Consider the following 18,406-nt stretch of genomic DNA (forward strand, 5'->3'; position numbering starts at 1 on the left):
TCGGCTTTATAGCACATGACTTTACGAACTTTTAAAGCAGAGAAAATAAACTTCCTCTGTGATCTTTTTGTCCTCATCTGCCAATAAAAGCTTCAGGTACCATTCAGAGGTTCTTCCTGGATGTCTATTTAATAAAGGGGTAATTAATCATAGTCTATCATCCTTATAAAATATACAATAAAGAAGAATGTGAGATATGGATTCTGGCTGGCACTCTCCTCATGGACAAATTCTATCCATATATTCAGTTTGATGGAAACATCCCTCTAGCATAGCTGAAGGAATTACATTGAACCAGCCTTTGCTGAATGCCAACCGATATTTGGAGATTGTTAAATTTGAATAGACAGGGTGATAAAATGCAGCCTTGCCTGACCCCTTTGCCAATTAGGAACCATTCTGTTTCTCCATATTCTGTTCTTGCAGTAGCCTTTTGTTCTAAGTACAGATTCTTCATCAGGACAATCAAATGTATTAGCACTTCCATGTCTTTAAGAGCATTCCATAGCTTTTTGTGATCCATGTCATTAAATGTCTAGCTATAGTCTACAAAGCACTGCTGATTTTTTTCCCCCTGGAATTCTTGGGCTTGCTCCATTATCCATCATATGTTTGCAATGTGGTCCCTGGTACCTCTTCCTTTCCTGAAGCCTGCTTGAACATCTGGCAATTCTGTATCCATATATTATTGGAGTCTATGCTGCAGAATTTTGAGCATAATTAATGATATGGTTCTATAATTGCTGCAGTCTTTTGTGTCTCCTTTTTTGTGGATGGGGATATATATCGATCATTTCCAACCTGTTTACCACTGTTTTGTTTTCCATATTTGTTGACATATTTGGCATAGGTTAGCATAGGTGCTGCAAACCAGGTGCAAAATTCACTCCAGCCAATCACCCACACTGACTGGTCTTTCTGTTTTCTTATAGAGCTACGCTATACAACAAATGTGGCATCTTTATAAATAAAAAAATGGAAATGTTTGTTTGTTCAAAATCTTAAATCTCCGGAAGTTCTTCACTGATTGCTTTGAAATTTTGATACAACGTTCCATTCGAATACACACGTGTTTTTATGCACATATACCTACTATTATATAGATGTCACACCTGTGACAGGTAAAAATATTTGGTTTTGGAAAAACAGCGCCATCTGTTGGACGTAACAGCAACACACGCTCTACTAAATATTCGACTGGCGTTTTCCATCACCATCAACAAAGCTCAGGGCCAGTCTTTCGAATTGTGCGCTTTAGATCTAGACACGGATTACTTCTCACACGGACACTTATATGTTGTGTGTTCTAGAGACGGCAAACCAGACAATCTCTATATCTACACAGACAATGGAACAACAAAAAATATTGTATACCCACAAGCATTGTGAAAGGAGTGTAGTGGAGTCTCCTTCCTTAGAGGTCTTTAAACAGAGGCTGGATGGACATCTGTCGGGGATGCTTTGATTTAGATTTCCTGCATGGCAGATTGGGGTTGGACTGGATGGCCCTTGCGGTCTCTTCCAACTCTATGATTCTATGCACAAACCCTGCAGCATTTGTAGAAGATATCATGGATCCTCTTTCAGAATTATCATATACTGGAGAGGTGGGGAATGTGTGGTTTCCAGATGTTGCTGGATTGAAACTTCTATCATTCCTCACCATTGGTTTTGCTGGCTTTTACAGCTGGGAACAGAAATGCAACAACATGGGACAGGGCTTATGTTCCTACTTCCCAACATATGAGAAAAGATTCAACTCTTGTATTGCTTCCTGTTTTAATGGTAGTTTTCCTGTGTCCTGGGTCCTTTTTTCGCTATAAGTCTCATTTTCTGCAAACAAAAAATCCAGTAGTTGCTTTTTACTAGTTACTTCCTTTGTCTGTGCATGTGACATTATCCCCAATCCTTTAAAATGTGTTGCCATGTGTCTCATTTGGCAATCTTCGCCTAGTAAATTTCTGCTACCATTTATGCTTGGTCTCCTTTGTTGAATTTTGGGGAGCTCTGCCCGACACAGATGCCTAATTGAGTACAGCATGTTGGTTCTTTTAATTTTGATTCATAAATCAACTATCTCTTGCATCATTTTCCACTTTTCCTCCTCTGATTTCCATCGCATGTGTCAGCTTAGTGGATCATTGCACTATATCCAGTGCCAGCAACACCTGGCCTTTTTTTAAACACACACACACACACACACACACACACACAAGGCAAGTTCCCTTGGATATGGGGCTAATTATGGGTAGTTCCTGCAATACCACTTTTTTCTGGCCGTGGCTCCATGGTTCACATCTGGTTTGAATAATTAAGAAAAGGTTCTCATTTTTGTTTATACGCTTCATATCAGACATGCAAAAGGTAACCATTTTTTCTCATTGGTCCAGGTTTTTCCAATCAGGCTGAAGTTGGCAAACATTCTTCTTCCAATCTCTTAAGCTTCATATCATTTTTTTGGGATCGTATATCTTCATTTTTTTTCTTCTGATGCTTTCATGTGCTTTCCTTGTCTGACGCTTCCAGTTTGAATCCCTCCTTGAATTGCTGAGCCAACAAATTTACACAACTTCTCAATCAACACACTTATGCAAACTCTTTCATAAGCTTGAACGTGTCGATGGATGAGAAGCCCATGCCAACACTACATTTTTTTCTTTTGCAGACAGTGGCAAGATGCATGACCTCCTCTGAGTAGAAAAATTAAGTGTAAGGGATCTTCATGAAAACAACTGCTCCACCTTCAGACCCAAGATATATAGCTGCCTGCGACAAAGCAGCAAATGGCACCCCAACTCAAGTTGTATCACTTCCTAAGCCAGTCCAGTTATCTTGTAACTGACACAAACAATGCCACAATCACCTCATCCCATTTTTCAATTAAAATAAAACTAATGTAAAATAAATTAAAATTTGCTTCTATTTTACAACATCTAAAATAAGGCAGCCATCTCAATTTGCCTACAGATAGGACTGCAAAAGGAGAGCAAATGACAAGGCTAAGTTTTATTTCAATTAAAAGAGATCTGATTTACCTTGTGGCCTGTCTGTTACCTTTATCCTCACAAAAACTGTTAACTGATTTTAACTAGTACGTTCATATTCAGAGGGAGAGGGGGGTTTGCAAGGCAGTTACCCATCATTGCCAAGAACAGAGTTTTAGTATAAAAACAGTTCTTTTCCTAGTAATGATTTACAACTAGCATGGAGGATCTGAGATCTAGATTCAAATCCAGCTTTCTGAGAGTTGCCAAGTGGCTATGGTTCTTTCCCTGGAGCATCATTGTTTGGTAGTTTCCCAGCTTTTGTACTTTATAAAAAAGATTGCAATGGCTCTCCTAAGGCTTAGGTTTTGGCAGTAAATTACTTAATTAAAATATCCTGGGGGTTTTTTGTTTGTTTTTTTATAGTCCTGCCCTTTTGCCTTTGGCTCTCCTTACAGCTGTATGTGGCCCTCAAGAATTTCTCTGAAACTGAGTTCAGCTTCCAGGCTGAAATAAGTTTCCTTCTCTTGTCATAAATTAAGTCAAAGCTATTAACATAGGAAGCTGATTTATACTGAGTCAAAGCATCAGCCCATCTAACCCAGTACCGTTAATGCTGTCTACTCTAGCACCATCTTTCTAGGATTTAAGGCTGGAATTTTCTGAGCCCTATCTGGAGAAGCCAGGGATTGACCCTGGGACCCACAGCACTCAAAACCCATTGAGCTATCAGTTCCTCCATGAAATTAATAACTACGTGGCTTAACAATGTATATAACATGACTGTGTAATCGTGTACACTTTCTTGCTCAAGCGGCACTGAAGAATATACTTGACCAAATACTGTTTTATAATTTCCTGGCTTAAGAAGATGTAGTGAAGAGGGCCAACTGAGCTTATGAAATATCAGACAGGATGTTAGAAATATCTAACATTAAAACCATACAGCAGCAGTTTAAAACATCAAAAACAAACTTTTGAAATATAAAACTTGGTCACAAGTTAAAAATTAGCTGCAGTAAACAAAGTTGTTACCAACTGTCCAAGAAAAGAAATAAGGAAAGTCTAGTACTGTATAGCATGATACTGCACTCCTAGGCACTTCCAAAATTATATACTGAATGTTTCTTAGCCTATGGGAATCCTATGCACATTTTTGTGGGTGTAAATTCCACTGGTTACAGAAAAACTCTCAGAAGATGTGCCCAAGACTGTGGTATTAAGGGGCACCTCTGTGTGTGTATTTGTGCATGCACCTTCAAGTCACCTAGTTCAAGCCACCATGAATTTCATAGGGTTTTCTTAGGGTGGATCCAACATGGTGTAGAGGTTTGAGCGTTGGCTTATGACCCCAGAGACGCCGGTTCTATTTACTTCTCAGCCATAGAAACACATTTGGTGACACTGAATCACACATTCTCAGCCTCAGAAAAATCCATGATAGGTTTGCCTTAGGATTGCCATAAGTCAGAAATGAATCAGAGGCACACAACAACAAATCCACACTTCAGAAATACAGCATTTGACACTACTTTAACTGCCATGACTCTATCTTAGAATCTTGGGATTTGTAGTCTGGTGAGGCACCAGAGCTCTCTGGCAGACCAGGCTGAATATCTCACCAATTAAAAATCCCAGGATTCCATAGGATGGAGCCATGTCACTCAAAGTGGTGTCAAACTGACTTATTTCTGCAGTGCAGACACAGCCTTCAGCAAGGAATGCTCAACAGGTAGTTTTGTCTGTTTCCTTCCTCTGAAATATAGCACACAACACCTGGTAGTCACTGATGGCCTCCCATGAAAATACTAACCAGGGCTGACCCTGCTTAGCTTACATGATCAGGTGGGATATGATGCCCCTCCAGTAAATCCCAACTCATTAGGACTTACTTCTGAGCAGACATGTAAAGAGAGGACTGCCATGTCAAAGCATGGTGAGTGAAAACAACCATTTCTGGGCAGAGATGCCCATCGCCCAAAAGCCCATGGAGGAAACAGCCGAGTTTCAGAGTTCACAAGAACTGCTGGATATAAGGCTCTCTAGATAATGAACTGCAGTTCCTATAATCCCTTGGTATTAGCTACAGTGGATAGGGCTGATAGGAATGACAGTGGAGGGTTACAAATTGTTCAGTCCTTTTTAAACAGAGTGTGGTGGAGTCTCCTTCTTTGGAAGTCTCTAAACAGAGGCTGGATGGCCATCTATCGGGGATGCTTTGATTGAGAGTTCCTGCATGACAGGCGGTTGGCCCTTGTGGTCTCTTTAAACTCTGTGATTCTATGGTGCAGTACAGACTGCCCAAAAACTGTGGTCTGCAGGAGCCAATTTTTACTTCAGAGGGATGCCGCAGCTGCTAGAACGTGCGACATCCCTCCAGAGTTAAAAGAACCTGTTTTTTCTGGGTTCTTTTCCTGGTGCCCTGGTTACATCGCGAGAGCACTATTAAGGGATGCTGCCATTACTCTGTAGTAGGGCTCAGGGCCTTGCGGTTGGTGTGTGGTCCTGAGCCCTACTTTTGCCACCAGGACGTCATGTCCTTGCAGTGTACAGGCCTATGATTCTGATATTCATGCTGATTCGCTGTAGAATTAGGTTTCCATCTCGTGGTTATTGTTTCAATAGTGTGATGAGGCAGCTAAAAAGGCCAATGCAATTCAAGGCTGCATCAATACAAGTACAGTGTCTAGATCAAGGGAAGTAATAGTGCCACTCTATTCTGCTTTGGTCAGGCCCCACCTGGAATATTGTGTCCAGTTTTGGGCACCACAACTCGAATAGGACATTGAGAAACTGGAGCATGTCCAAGGGAGGAAGAACAAAATGGTGAAGGGTCTGGAAACATGCCTTATGAGGAGAAACTTAGAGAGCTGGGTATGTTTAGCCTGGAGTGGTCAAGATATAATATTATAGCCCTGTTTAAGTATTTGAAGGGATGTCATATTGGGGAAGGAGCAAGCTTGTTTTCAGCTGCCCCAGAGACTAGGACCCAGAACAATGGATGCAAGCTGCAGGAAAAGAGATTCCACCTCAACATTAGGAGGAATTTCCTTACAGTAAGGGCTGTTCGACAGTGGAACACTCTCCTTCCTTGGAGTGTAGTGGAGTCTCCTTCCTTGGAGGTCTTTAAGCAGAGGCTGGATCATGGCCATCTGTTGGGGATGCTTTGATTGAGAGTTCCTGCATGGCATAATGGGGTTGGGCTGGATGGCCCTTTCGGTCTCTTCCAACTCTGTGATTGTGATTATTATTCTAAACGGTATCATGTGCAACTGACCTCCACTATGAATTTGCAGAAGCTCCTCCCCTTTTTCTCCAGCTTGACCCTTGAGGAAATTCAAAGATACAGCCGTGTTAGTCTGTGGAATCAGTATGCAAAGATCTTGCAGCACCTTTGAGACTAACTGAAAGAAGTTGGCCGCATGTGCTTTAGTAGACTTCAATCTACTTCCTCAGATGCATTAGATGGATTCCTCAGATGCATCCCTTGAGAGGAAAGCCCACCTAAGCCCAAAGTATTAACAGAGCACCATGTTTTATTCTGTTGTCATGTTTCCATGTTTGTATTGGGCGGGGGGCTGGGGGGGGGTAGTTTCCTGGGAGTTATCCTCTCTTTGGAAAAGATGAGTCATTTTATAAACCAGTGAGTGGTTGCCAAACTTTGGTTCTGGACTTCAACTCCCAGAAGCCCCAGCCAGCTTGGCCAACTGTCAAGAGTTCTGGGAGCTGAAGTCCAAAAAGCTGGAGAACAAAGTTTGGGCATCACCGCAACGAAACCTGAGCCCTTGAGTCACTGTGACTCAAGGCAACTTTGGTTCTGCAAGTGTTTTGGGGCTTCAGTTCCCAGAATTCCTTAGTTACCCAGCTGGCTGAGGCTTCTGGGAGTTGAAGTCCCAAATTCATGGGAGGCCAAAGCTTGGGGACCCACAAACTCCGCCGTGAGGGGCATCTGGGCTCATAACCACGGAACGTTCCCGCCGCCACCTTGTGAGCCAACAAGCCAAAGTCTCGCGAGACTCCCTCACTGTCGCTTGCAGCACCCGGCTCCACTCGGAGTGCTCCAGCGGCCTTCTGTCGCTCTCTGGGCTTTGTAGTTGAGTGAGGCCTAAGACCAATCCGGCTGAGAACTCTGAGTGCCCCCCGTAAACTACAAATCCCAGGATGCAACAGGAGGCTGCCCTGGCATAGTTGCGCTAGAGACGGAGCTCTCGCGATACTTGCTTCCCTTTCACGGAAGTCTCGCGGGAGTCGCCTCTTCTTCCTTTTCTTAATTCGGAGCCGACAAGATGGTGGGTGGCGAGCGGAGGAGGCGGCTGCCCCTCAGGGCGCGTTTCCAGGCTCTTCCGCCATTCGCTGAGCCGGCGCCCGAGGGAAGAAGGGAAGAAGAGGGGTGGGAAGGAGTCCCTGGAGCCAGGGATGCTTCCCGGCGGCTGTGCATCCAGACATGCAGCTCCTTCCTTCCCTCCCTCTTTCTTTCCTTCCTTCCTTCCACTCTTTTTCCTTCCCTCCTTCTTCCTTCTTTACTCCTTCCTTCCTTCCTTCCTTCGCTCCCACTCTTCCTTTCTTTCTCTTTCCTTCCCTCCCTTCTTCCTTTCCCTTCCCTCCCTTCTCTTCCTTCCTTCCCTCTTTCTCCCTCCCTCCTTCCTTCTTTACCTCCTCCCTCTTTCTTTCCTTCCTTCCCGCTCTCCCTCCCTCTTCCCTCCCTCCCTCCCTCCCTACTCTTTCTCCTTCCTTCCTTCCTTCCACCTTATTTCTTTCCTGTCCTCCCTCCATCTTTCCTCTTTCCTTCCTTCCTTCCCCGCTCCCTCCTTCCTCTTTTCATTCCTAGCTTTCTTTTGACTCCTTGGCTGCAGTCTCCATTGTGATCAGTGTTTGATGTTTATCACACTATACTCTTAAAGTGCTACTATTCCACTTTGACTGCTCTAGCTGCCTCCTGTTGCATTCTGGGATTGGCAGTTTTAAGGAGGGGTATTTAGAATTCGCAGGCAGAGAAGTTCTCCTCCTTAAAACTGCCAATCCCAGAATGCAACAGGAGGCAGCTAGAGGAGTCAAAGTGGAATAGTAGCACTTTAAGAGTATAGTGTGATAAACATCTTTGACAATCTCAGTGTGTGGACTTGCTTAGTTTTTATTCATTACACACTTATGCATTGCTTTCCCTCTACACAGCTTAGGATGGTGAATTGGCTTAGCTTTCCTACTCCATATGGCTACAAAGGCAGTCATGCATGTGTCGTGTAGTAAGTGAAAAGTGTGGTGAAGTGGTTTGAGTGTTGACAAGAGTCCAGGAGACCAGGGTTCGAATCCCTGCTTGGCCATGGCAACCCACTTGGAAGGCTTGGGCAAGTCTTTCAGCCTCAGAGGAAGGAAATGACAAACCCACCCTCCGAAAACTGTCGCCAGGGATGCCCTTTGACAGGTTCACCTCAAGGTTGCTATAAGTCAGAAATGTCTTGAAGACACAAAAATGAAGTGTAGGACTCTATTACGGAGGCCACAGGTATGACTGCAGGAACTAAGCAGCAGGACAGTGGAGAACAGGGAGTCTTGGAGGCGTCTCATCCACAGGTCACCTGGGTCGAGATCGACAGTTAAAAACAACAAATAGAAATGTATTTGTGATTGTGTCAGACTGGAGGCCATGTTCTAATCCAATGGTTCCCAGACTTCGGGCCGCCATATATTTGGACTTCAGCTCCCAGAATTCCTGTTGGCTAAGCTGGCAGGGGTTTCTGGGAGTTGAAGTCCAAAACACCCGGATGACCAACGTTTGGGAATCACAGTCTAATCTTCACATAAACATAAACGCCAGTGAGTTATCTTGGGCTGGTTATCATCCCACTGTTAAATATGATTTAGACTTCTCTGTGAATTTCAATCAAATGGATGAGAGAATATTCTGTGAGAAGATGATAATATAACGCCTGAATCAAAGATCCACTTAAAGTGAATGAAATGGTTCAAGATGCAACAGACAAGTTCTGGCGCAGGTAAAGATGAATCTGCATGTTGGAGTCGGGGTGCATAAACAACAAATTGAGAGGCTGGCAGGACAACAGGGAAGGTGGCAATGTATTCATAGCGCTTTTACTTTTTAAAACTGCTTATTTACCAAGCTTGAGTAGTTTTGGGTATTTAGTGTTTATTTTCTTCTTTTTTTTAAGCCTTCAAGACTAAGAAAGACCAGGAAGCTGCGGGGTCATGTCAGCCATGGGCATGGCCGCATTGGTATGTATAGAGAGCAGTCTGCTTGTACGATTATTTCATTGTTTGGGGCAGGCATGGCTAGTTTAGACCAAATTACAGTGTGTCCATGGTATACGCGGGGGATCCGTTCCAGACCCCCCCCACGTATACCAAAATCCGCGTATGCTCAAGTCCCGTTGACAACTTCCTCCCCTCTCCTCCCCCCAACTCTTTCCTTCCCTCCCTCCCTCCTTACTTACCTTTTCGTCGCTGGTGCCGCGTCGCTGCTGCCGCCGCCTCAGCCAGAGCCGGGGGGAAGGCCGGGTGGGGGTTTTGGAGGCCAAGAAGCCTCCAGCCTGCCACCCGGCCCTTCTGTGGCGGCAGCAGCGGCAGCGGAGCACCAGCTCCAGAGGCCTCTTCGGCCCCCACTCCGCCGCCGCCAGCACCTCTGTGCAAGGGCCGGGTGGTGGGCTGGAGGCCTCTTGGCCTCCAGTCTGCCACTCGGCCCCTGCATCGGGGTGCAGGCACCGGCGGCGGAGAGGAGGCCGAAGAGGCCCCAGGCACTCGGCCTCCTCCTCCTCTCCGCAGCGCCACCACCACTGCCAGGAGAAAGGCCGGGTGCTGCTCCTGGAGGACTCCAGGAGCAGCACCCGGCCTCTCCCCCGTCAGCCGTGGCGACGGAGAGGAGGCCTCTGGCACTGGTCCTCCAGCGCCAGAGGCCTCCCCTCCGTGGCTACAGCCAGGGGAAAGGCTGGGCGCTACTCCTGGAGGCCTCCAGGAGCAGCACCCGGCATCTCCCCCGGCAGCGATGGCGGCGGAGAGGGGGCCTCTGGTGCTGGTCCTCCAGCGTCAGAGGCCTCCCCTCCGCGGCTACAGCCAGGGGAAAGGCCTGGTGCTGCTCCTGGAGTCCTCCAGGAGCAGCACCCGGCCTTTCTCCTGGCAGTGGTGGTGGCGCCGCGGAGAGGAGGAGGAGGCCAAGAGGCCTCCAGCCCACCACCCGGCCCTTGCACAGAGGTGCTGGCGGCGGCGGCGGTGGAGTGGGGGCGCACCACCATTGGGGACAACTTCCGGATTTGCCATGTGCATATGCTCAAATCCGCGCATGGCAAATCCGCGTATAAGGAGGACTGACTGTACTATTTTTTTAAAAAAACATGCCTGATTTTTAAATTGCTTATACACACACACATACGCCCATGCCATGTGGCCACATTATACACGGCTTCCAGTTTACACAGAAACCACGTGGCAATAAAAACTGGTGTCTGCACCGCCACATGCACACACCCTCATTGTTTCCAATGGTACGCATGCATATGCGGATTTCCCCTTACACGGGGGGGATCCAGAAGGGAGAACCCACTGTATATATATTAAAGCCTGGCTATTCCTATTTTCCCACCTTTTTACTGGAATACCAGTTATTTCACATCAGGGTTCAAATCCCCATTCACTAATGGAAATGTTCTTGAGCAAATCACTCTCTCTCAGCCTCAGAGAGCAAAGGCAAACCCTCTCTGAATAAATCTTGACAAGAAAACTGCATGATAGGTTTGTCTCTTGGTTGCCATAAACTGGAAATGACATGAAGGCACACAACAACTCTAGTTCTCTTTGTTTTGAATGTTTGCCATCTTTTCTTGTTATTCATAGGTAAGCACAGGAAACATCCTGGAGGACGTGGAAATGCTGGGGGCATGCATCATCACAGAATTAACTTCGACAAATAGTAAGCTATATCTCTTATCGCCTGCTTTGTCCCACATCCATTTAGTTCTTCACTCCCCCACACCGCAGTAAGAATTAACTTGATTTCTTTATATGCATAGGCCATAGGAAAAATCTGTGTTCAAACAATATTTAAGGAAGGTAATTTGATCACAGCAATAGTTGGAAAGCTTGAGTTTGCATTCTGCATACCTGATCAAAGTCCATCTAAAGTCAGTGGGAGTTAAGTCTTTGTGAAATATGTAGAATTTGTCTGGAGATCTAGAAGGATACTGTGGTTGATGATAAAGTCACTGGATGCCCAGGAAAATTAATTGGATAGTACTCCTTTGTTTCTCTTGTTATGGATCATCTACTAAGGGCAGCCAAGGCTCTCTTGGTTGCATAACCAAGCTGGAAGTCAAATTGGAAAGATCTAAACATTTTCATCTAGGATGTGGTCTCAGTGCACAAAATGAATTATAAATTGATATTTTACTCTTACAGTATGCTTTCTTTCTAGCCATCCTGGTTATTTTGGAAAGGTTGGTATGAGACACTACCACTTGAAGAAGAACCAGCACTTCTGCCCAACAGTCAATTTAGATAAGCTCTGGACACTTGTTAGTGAACAGACAAGGCTAAAGTATGCTAAACATCCAGCTGGATTAGCACCTGTTATTGATGTTGTACGCTCGGTAAGTTTTCCAGACCTGTATTTTATGCTGAACTTGTGTGTACAGACATACAGTGCTTTTATGTTTGTACCGTAATGCTATTGGATTGAGTTTTTAAGTGAAAGGGGTGAGATGTACACTATTTTAAACGAGACACGCGCAGTATCATAACAGAGCTCATTGTTCTGGTGTGCTTTGTTTCTCGGAGAGAAATTCCAGATATGTCAGACTGTGATTGCAAGTCTTGTAGCACAATCCACTGACATCAGTGACATTAATTAGCTCATAAGAGCTCCTCCTGGAACATGTATGAGATCTTGATATTACTGAAAAACTGTCAGTGAAGCAGGATAGCATGTCAAGCACTGTAAATATGCAATATGAGATACTGGTAGTAATCCTAGAACACTGCAGTTTGGTTGCCAGCAGATTACCCTATAAATAGGGGTTGAAATAATATTTTTCAAATAAAGCCAAGAGCCTTTGCAGAAATTACAGCTTTATTGTTGGACGTCTCCTGAATTGTAATTATAAATAACATTGGGATTCATTTTTCAGAAATAAAACAGGTAAATTACTTGACTGTTAAACTTTAGGTTGACTCTTTGCAGAGAACACTGATACATTTCTGTCCTGGCTGTAACTATACATGTTCATTATTTTACTGTTTCCTATCCTGGCATAGTCCTTAAATACATTTGTGATGTTACTATTAAGCATCATCAAATACTTCATGAGTGCCTAGATATTCTGTCAGCTATGATGCAAAGCTTAAGAATGCTACAATAAAAGATCTTGTGCTTGCAGGCATGTTGTTTTATTTGCACCACTACACTGCAGTTATTTTCTATTTAGATTTTACAGATCTGTGAATAAAGTATAATCTCTAGTTCTTCAATTCGTGGCAGAATTTTGCAAAGAACTATGTGTAAATTTTATAATTCCAAGAGGCTTTATGAACATACTACTTTTAAGTTTAACAGCATGTTCTGATCTTTTCAGGGATATTATAAAGTCCTGGGCAAGGGAAAACTTCCCAAACAGCCTGTGATTGTGAAAGCAAAATTCTTCAGTAGAAAAGCAGAAGAGAAAATTAAAGGCGTTGGTGGAGCTTGTGTGCTAGTAGCATGAAGATTTTCTATGTGTTTTCAGTTTAAATAAACATTGTTTCAGATGCCTGCATCCTCATTTCACTAAATAACAGGGAAATTCTTGATTCTAGTGCAACTACATAGAACTTCAATTTCTATATTCCTGCATCATGGATTTTTAAAAGTGCTATTGGATTGGGGCATGGGATCTTGGAAAGGGGAGTTGCACTACCCTTGTTCCTGTGGCTTCATGTGTTTTCTTTAGGTTTCTGAGCTGCAGGGAATCTGCTTGGCTTCAAAAGCCACTGGAAATCTCTGAAGGATTGCTTTCCTTATGCTGCCACCTTAGAGCTATCAGAGGACTGCTCTTCTGAGAGCTGCATCTTTACTCCTATGATCTGTAGCTTGTAGTCAGCCCTTCTGCTCCTAGATTTGCTGGTTCACCTTTTGCTCAATAACCAAAGTTCATTAACACATAGGGGCTAAATAGACCGCCCCTTTGGAGCAGCTTTCTGTCACTCCTTTCAGAACCAGATCAGGGCCGCAACAACTACACATCATGACTCTGATCAGGCAGTTTGCTGGCACAAAGGAACGGTAAAATGCTACTCCTTTTAGTGCTGTTTAAACGCTGTGCCAACAGAGCACCATAATGCGCCCCCCCCCCCATGCAGTTGGGTGTGCAGCACGAGACCGATGTAGCAGCACACTGGTGTATAACACTGGTCTGTTTAGCCTCTTTGGACGAGCTTGTTCAGGTCTACTGCCTGATTCTGAGCCCTATACACCAGGAGCCCTGGTGGCACAGTGGTTAAATGCCTGTACTGCAGCCATTCGCTCAAAACCACAAGGTTGCGAGTTCAAGACCAGAAAAAGGGCCCAAGCTCAACTCAGGCTTGCATCCTTCCGAGGTCGCTAAAATGAGTACCCAGACACTTGGGGGCAAATTAGCTTACTTGCTAATTAGCTTACTTGCTGTTCACCGCTATGATCTTTGGAATAGCGGTATATAAATAAAACATTATTATTATTATTATTACATAGAGTCTTTAACTGAAAAGCTAAGTAGAAGCTGAATGAGGCTTGTCTGTGACATCTTGGGGGAGGAAAACTTCGCATTACCCACTATCCCATTCTGTACAGCTGTGGTGCTACGTTCTCTACACTGATCCAATAAAGCATGAAAAGCACAGGATGCAATTTCAAACCAATCAGAATAGTTTCATGTTACCCTAGGGTTAAGGAGTGAATTAAACATTTTGAAAGTATCAGTGTATGTACCCTGCCCACCAAAAGAATTCTCGTTTGCACAATTGTGAGCAATTAGAATTACTAAGGCGGGGTACAGACGGGCAGGGGAAGACATCTTGGAGGTGTATTCTGCTGAATACGGAGCCTCCAGACCGCCCGCGCCGGGGGCGTGGCTCAGGAGATGGGGCTTCCACATGGGGGGCAGTGAAGACGCCTCACCTGGGGCCGTTTCTGACCCGCAGTTTCCATACCGCCGCCTCGGAGGACGCTGCAAAGAGAGAGGCAGCTTCCTCACGGGCGGCCAAAAACGGGGCTTTTTTTCTTTTGCCGGCTGGCGGGTGCGCAGCTGCGCAGCTGCAGCGCTAAGCAGCGGCGGCAGAAAGCCTATGTGCACATTTAAAGCGCCCAAGCCCCTTTAAAACTTTTTCCCTCGCCCTGCCCAAGAACAATGGTGGTCTCCTGCCAGCTGGTGATCAGCTGGTGTTGGCATCCTTGTCCGCTTGCACGTTGGTAGTGTCACCAGCATCATGGATGCCTCCTCTCCTTTGGTCCCCGCGCTCTTGCTGAATCTGCAATGCACAGCCACAGCTGTCGCCGCTGGCACCGCTGTCCCCCTGCCATCCCCCATCACCTCCCTTGTACACATGTAAATATTTAAAGTTTTAGGGGTTTTTTTATTGTTAGGTGAAAATGGCACAGGAATGTGTGTAGGGGCTCACTTTAAAGTCCAAACTTTCCCCAATTCTAGCAGCGCATGCGTACATGTTGCTCTAGGGTTAGGGTTACGAGCATTAAAATAGAGTGCAGCTGTGCTGCAGCTTCCACATCTGCATGGCATCTGACGCTCTAATTAGAGCCTCGGTGCAAACTGCGCATGTTCCAGGACCCCGACTCATTATGCGACGCAGCAGACACGGAGCTTTTAAATGGGCAACTTAAATTAGCGGTGTAACAATTCTGGCGTACCAGTGCAGCAGCTTATAGACGGAGCTGCGCAGTTGCGCAGTATATAGAAAAGAAGCGGGGAAAAGCAGCACCTTTTTAATGCCGCTTCTTCCCGCTTGGGGCGTGCGGGCGGCGTGTTCATGGCGGCATTCAGGTAAGGGCCGTCTGAAGGCTATACCTTCATGACGTCATGAACACACCCCTTTTTGCCCGTCTGTAACCCGCCTAAAACATTTTAATTAAATACAAAGTATTTCACAGAGAAAAAGACTAAGGTTTTGGCAAATTCATCAAGAAAATCTACTGGTCCTTCCATTTTCCTGTGTAGAGGGCGTCACATCCTAATTTGGATTGATCCACCCACTTCTCCAAAGGTGGAGAGGGACATTAAGGATGTTCAGCCCCTCTAACATAGAAAGCTACTGTCTCACAGGTAAACAAATGGTTCTTTCATTACCACAAGGTTTATTATTAATTGTGTACTCATAGTGCATTCTTTGCCACAGAAGATGTAAATAATCAGACTTGGTTCTTTGAGGTCTGTGATCATACCCTTGTGGGCATTTGTCTTCAGGTCACCTGTTGACATAAGACAACCCCTTGAATGTCAGGGTTTTCTTGGGCAAAGAATACTCAGAGGTGGTTTTGCCAGTTCCTTCCTGTGAGATATAGCATACAGCACCAGGTTTTCATATTCCTATCCAAGTGCTAACCAAGGTTGACTAGCTGCCAAGCTCAGATAGGCTCTGGTGTCTTTAGGGCATTTAGACCCTTAGAAGCCTCATTTAGGGCTTGCTTTGGCTTTATTTCATTACATAACCTGTAACCAATTGTTAGCATTACAGCCCAATCCTAATTACAAAAAAGGAAATCCAAGACCAGTGACAGCAATTTGCTAAAACTGTTATCAGCAGAGTGACCCCTTCTAATTTGGATATTCTTAATTTGAGTAGAATCTTCACATAAAAAGGGACAGACAGGGTCATCATTGTAGTTGTGGCTCAACTTGGTCTTTCGGTATTCTATAAAAAGCATGTAGAAGCCCCCACATAGGAAAAGCTATCTGAAAGGCATCTGACTACTTCACAGGGGAGATCAGAAGTTTTGAAGTTTTCAGTGCTACATATTCTTAGCATATGCTCAAGCAGGAAAATGACCTTCTGCTTTGTTATTGGGGTTGCTTAAAACATCCTAAAATCTATCTGCTTTTTAAAAAACTATGTATGGCCCATAATGACTTAAGACAGCTTATGCCACTTTGTTCTTGCAATCTGTCTTTTGAGCAAAGGTAATTATTTTCAACATCTTATAAGGCAGAATTAAAAAGCATTACAAACTCCATATAAAAGGTGAAATATAAAACTTCATAATATAGCAATAGAGCTGAGCTGTAAAACTGGCATAACTTTAAATTAATCTAACAAAATGGGTTTATGTTTAAAGAAATTTGAAACAATCCACTGAAAATAAGTCCCTGAATATATCAGCAAGAAATGTCAAATGCAGCATTACTGCACAGATTGGACTTGTACAAAAAGTGCAGTCTGTGTAGACTTTTGTTATTTGTTACCTTATTTGTGTGTTTAAACCTTGAGAAGCAAACAACATTTTCACTTGGGGGTGGGAAAAACTGAATATTTTTCCTGCTTGACCTGAATAACAACTGAAAGGGGCATTTCACAAACTTGCATTGAAACTGCTATCAGAGGAGTAGGGAAATATCAAATAGACTTCAGCAAAAAAGGCACAAAACAGAAGGACACACTTGTGTTTTCTGTCACAAGGGAGCATAGAATGTTTGTGTAATACAGAAAAGTTGTACGATGTCTAATGGTCACTGATCTCATCATGCAAAAGCATAGTTGGAAAATATTACAGAAAACAAGCGAACTGAAAGAGCTGAGAATAATTCTGTCAATATCACAAGGAAGAACTGTATCTGCAATGTCTTCCTTCAACATCTCCAAGCAGGAAAGAAACTGCTTTCCCACCAAACGTATAGCAGATGTGGACTGCCTTCACAGGCATGAATAAAGAATGGTTGAACTTATAAAGAAACATGATTAAGCTAGGAATTGAAGTATTATAGATTTTCTGTGAGCATTTAAACATGATTTAACTGTTGCCTTGTTTCAATAAAAGCATTAACACATGTAAATAAGCCTTAGTCCTTGGCAGAAATATTATCTGAGAGAAGGAAAGGCTTTTATGTTCTTAACATGTGACAGAAATGCAGACTGATAATTGGCTGGCCCAAGAATATTCTGCTTTTTTGTCTGTTAAATCTTCAACAATAGATGTATGTTCATCATATTTCTATAACAAGTCGGTCTTCATCTTCACTGCTGCTTGTGTTGTCATATTCCACATGAGTAAGTCTGTTCACAATTCCCAAACTCTGCTTTTTATAAGTTTTTGATAACGTTCCAGGGGTGCCTACAGAATCAGAGAGTTCAGAAAGCTTCTCACGGTTATCATCTGGGTTGACAGAGCAACTGTTCTTGTCTTGTCTGACAGGGCTAGAAGAGCTGTTTGCCTCCTGCACTTGCCTTTGCCCAAATAAGGATGTACATGAAGCTGATTTTTCAATAAGCATTCTTGATTCGAATTGAACAGGACATGGACTTCGGAAGATAGGCTCTCCTTTTAAAGATGGATACAGATTCTCATCCATGGATTGCTTTCTTCCTGTAATGTGGATAGAGGGCTCTAATATAGTAACATTTTGAAATTTCACATTATTGCAGTCTACCTTTGACCCTATTAACATAGGACTAGTAAACTGTGAACCTGTAATGTTATGTAGAAGAGTTGCTTCAAAGTTATGGGGCCCAGCAGAAGGCCAATGGTGATCAGAATTAACATCTGACTGAGTCTGTCTCTGAAGCATTCTTAGACAACAAACATCTTGGTTTCTGGTTTTTTGTGATGGTGCATTACTGGCTAATGGACAGGAATGATTTGCTGTTGGTTCATTTGGAACTGTAGGAATTCTCTGAAAACAGAGGCTGCTGCTTGAGTGTTCTCCTGTAGCTACAGGAATATCCTACCATAAAGAAAAGTGAGAAGATATTATAAATCCATTGAATACTGTGACATATTCTTCAAATTCAACAATTAGTGTGGAAATTAAATAGTATATTGATCTGTGTGTGTCTACGGTTAGCTTATGTTCTTATAAATTCATGGAGGATATTGCCAAGGCTAAGCTACTAGTCTTTTATATTATCCTCCATGGGGGCTGTACATTACTTGTACTATCAGAAGCAGTATGCTTCTCAATACCAGCTACAAGGGAATGCAAGCAGAACGTTGCTACTGTATTTGGGTCCTGCTTGTTGGTTTCTCAGAGGCATCTGACTGGCTGCTTTGAGAACTGAATACTGTATGAGCTAGACATTTATTCTGATCAAAGTTAAGTTTTCCTCCGTAACTGTTAGGAAGCCACTCACATCCCATTGTCATAGGTGATGACCCATCCAACCCTGCTGTCCCTAAGCCTTGTACCAATCCTGCAAAATAAAAAGCAGCTTTATGATTCTGCTTATCACATTGTGCTCTG

The 18,406-nt window shown here is 43.9% G+C and overlaps 2 protein-coding genes across 6 annotated transcripts in view; one reads left to right on the plus strand and one right to left on the minus strand.

Annotated features, from left to right (window-relative positions):
- The first annotated feature begins 7,176 nt into the window (after positions 1–7,176).
- On the plus strand, positions 7,177–12,731 carry LOC149315590 (large ribosomal subunit protein uL15-like). Of its 2 annotated transcripts, none has more exons than XM_089513712.1 (5): positions 7,177–7,273; positions 9,152–9,215; positions 10,827–10,902; positions 11,404–11,578; positions 12,560–12,731. In XM_089513712.1, the coding sequence occupies exons 1-5, from the start codon at positions 7,271–7,273 to the stop codon at positions 12,686–12,688; spliced, it is 447 nt and encodes a 148-aa protein (XP_089369838.1). In that variant the 5' UTR covers positions 7,177–7,270; the 3' UTR covers positions 12,689–12,731. The 2 variants fall into 2 exon arrangements, with proteins under 2 accessions (XP_089369838.1, XP_089369839.1); XM_089513713.1 differs by lacking the exon at positions 7,177–7,273 and adding an exon at positions 8,068–8,977.
- Positions 12,674–18,406, minus strand: part of ZNF831 (zinc finger protein 831) — an 83,509-nt gene continuing 77,776 nt past the window's right edge. For all 4 annotated transcript variants that reach the window (XM_089513710.1, XM_089513711.1, XM_089513709.1 and 1 more), the window contains 2 exons: positions 15,070–17,890; positions 12,674–13,980 (listed from right to left, as the gene is read on the minus strand). In XM_089513710.1, coding sequence (XP_089369836.1) covers positions 17,153–17,890 — 738 coding nt within the window. In that variant the 3' untranslated portion in view covers positions 12,674–13,980; positions 15,070–17,152. The remainder of the gene's footprint in view (positions 13,981–15,069; positions 17,891–18,406) is intronic.

This window comes from Sceloporus occidentalis, unplaced genomic scaffold (genome assembly GCF_023333645.1).
Source record: "Sceloporus occidentalis isolate IW3139 unplaced genomic scaffold, rSceOcc1.0.p SCAF_3, whole genome shotgun sequence".
Classification (NCBI taxonomy): domain Eukaryota; kingdom Metazoa; phylum Chordata; class Lepidosauria; order Squamata; family Phrynosomatidae; genus Sceloporus; species Sceloporus occidentalis.

Excerpts from the sequence above, each read along its gene's own strand:
- LOC149315590 (XM_089513712.1), top strand. Across the intron at positions 9,216-10,826 it reads CCATGGGCATGGCCGCATTG|GTAAGCACAGGAAACATCCT; the intron begins GTATGTATAGAG and ends TGTTATTCATAG. Across the intron at positions 11,579-12,559 it reads TTATTGATGTTGTACGCTCG|GGATATTATAAAGTCCTGGG; the intron begins GTAAGTTTTCCA and ends TGATCTTTTCAG.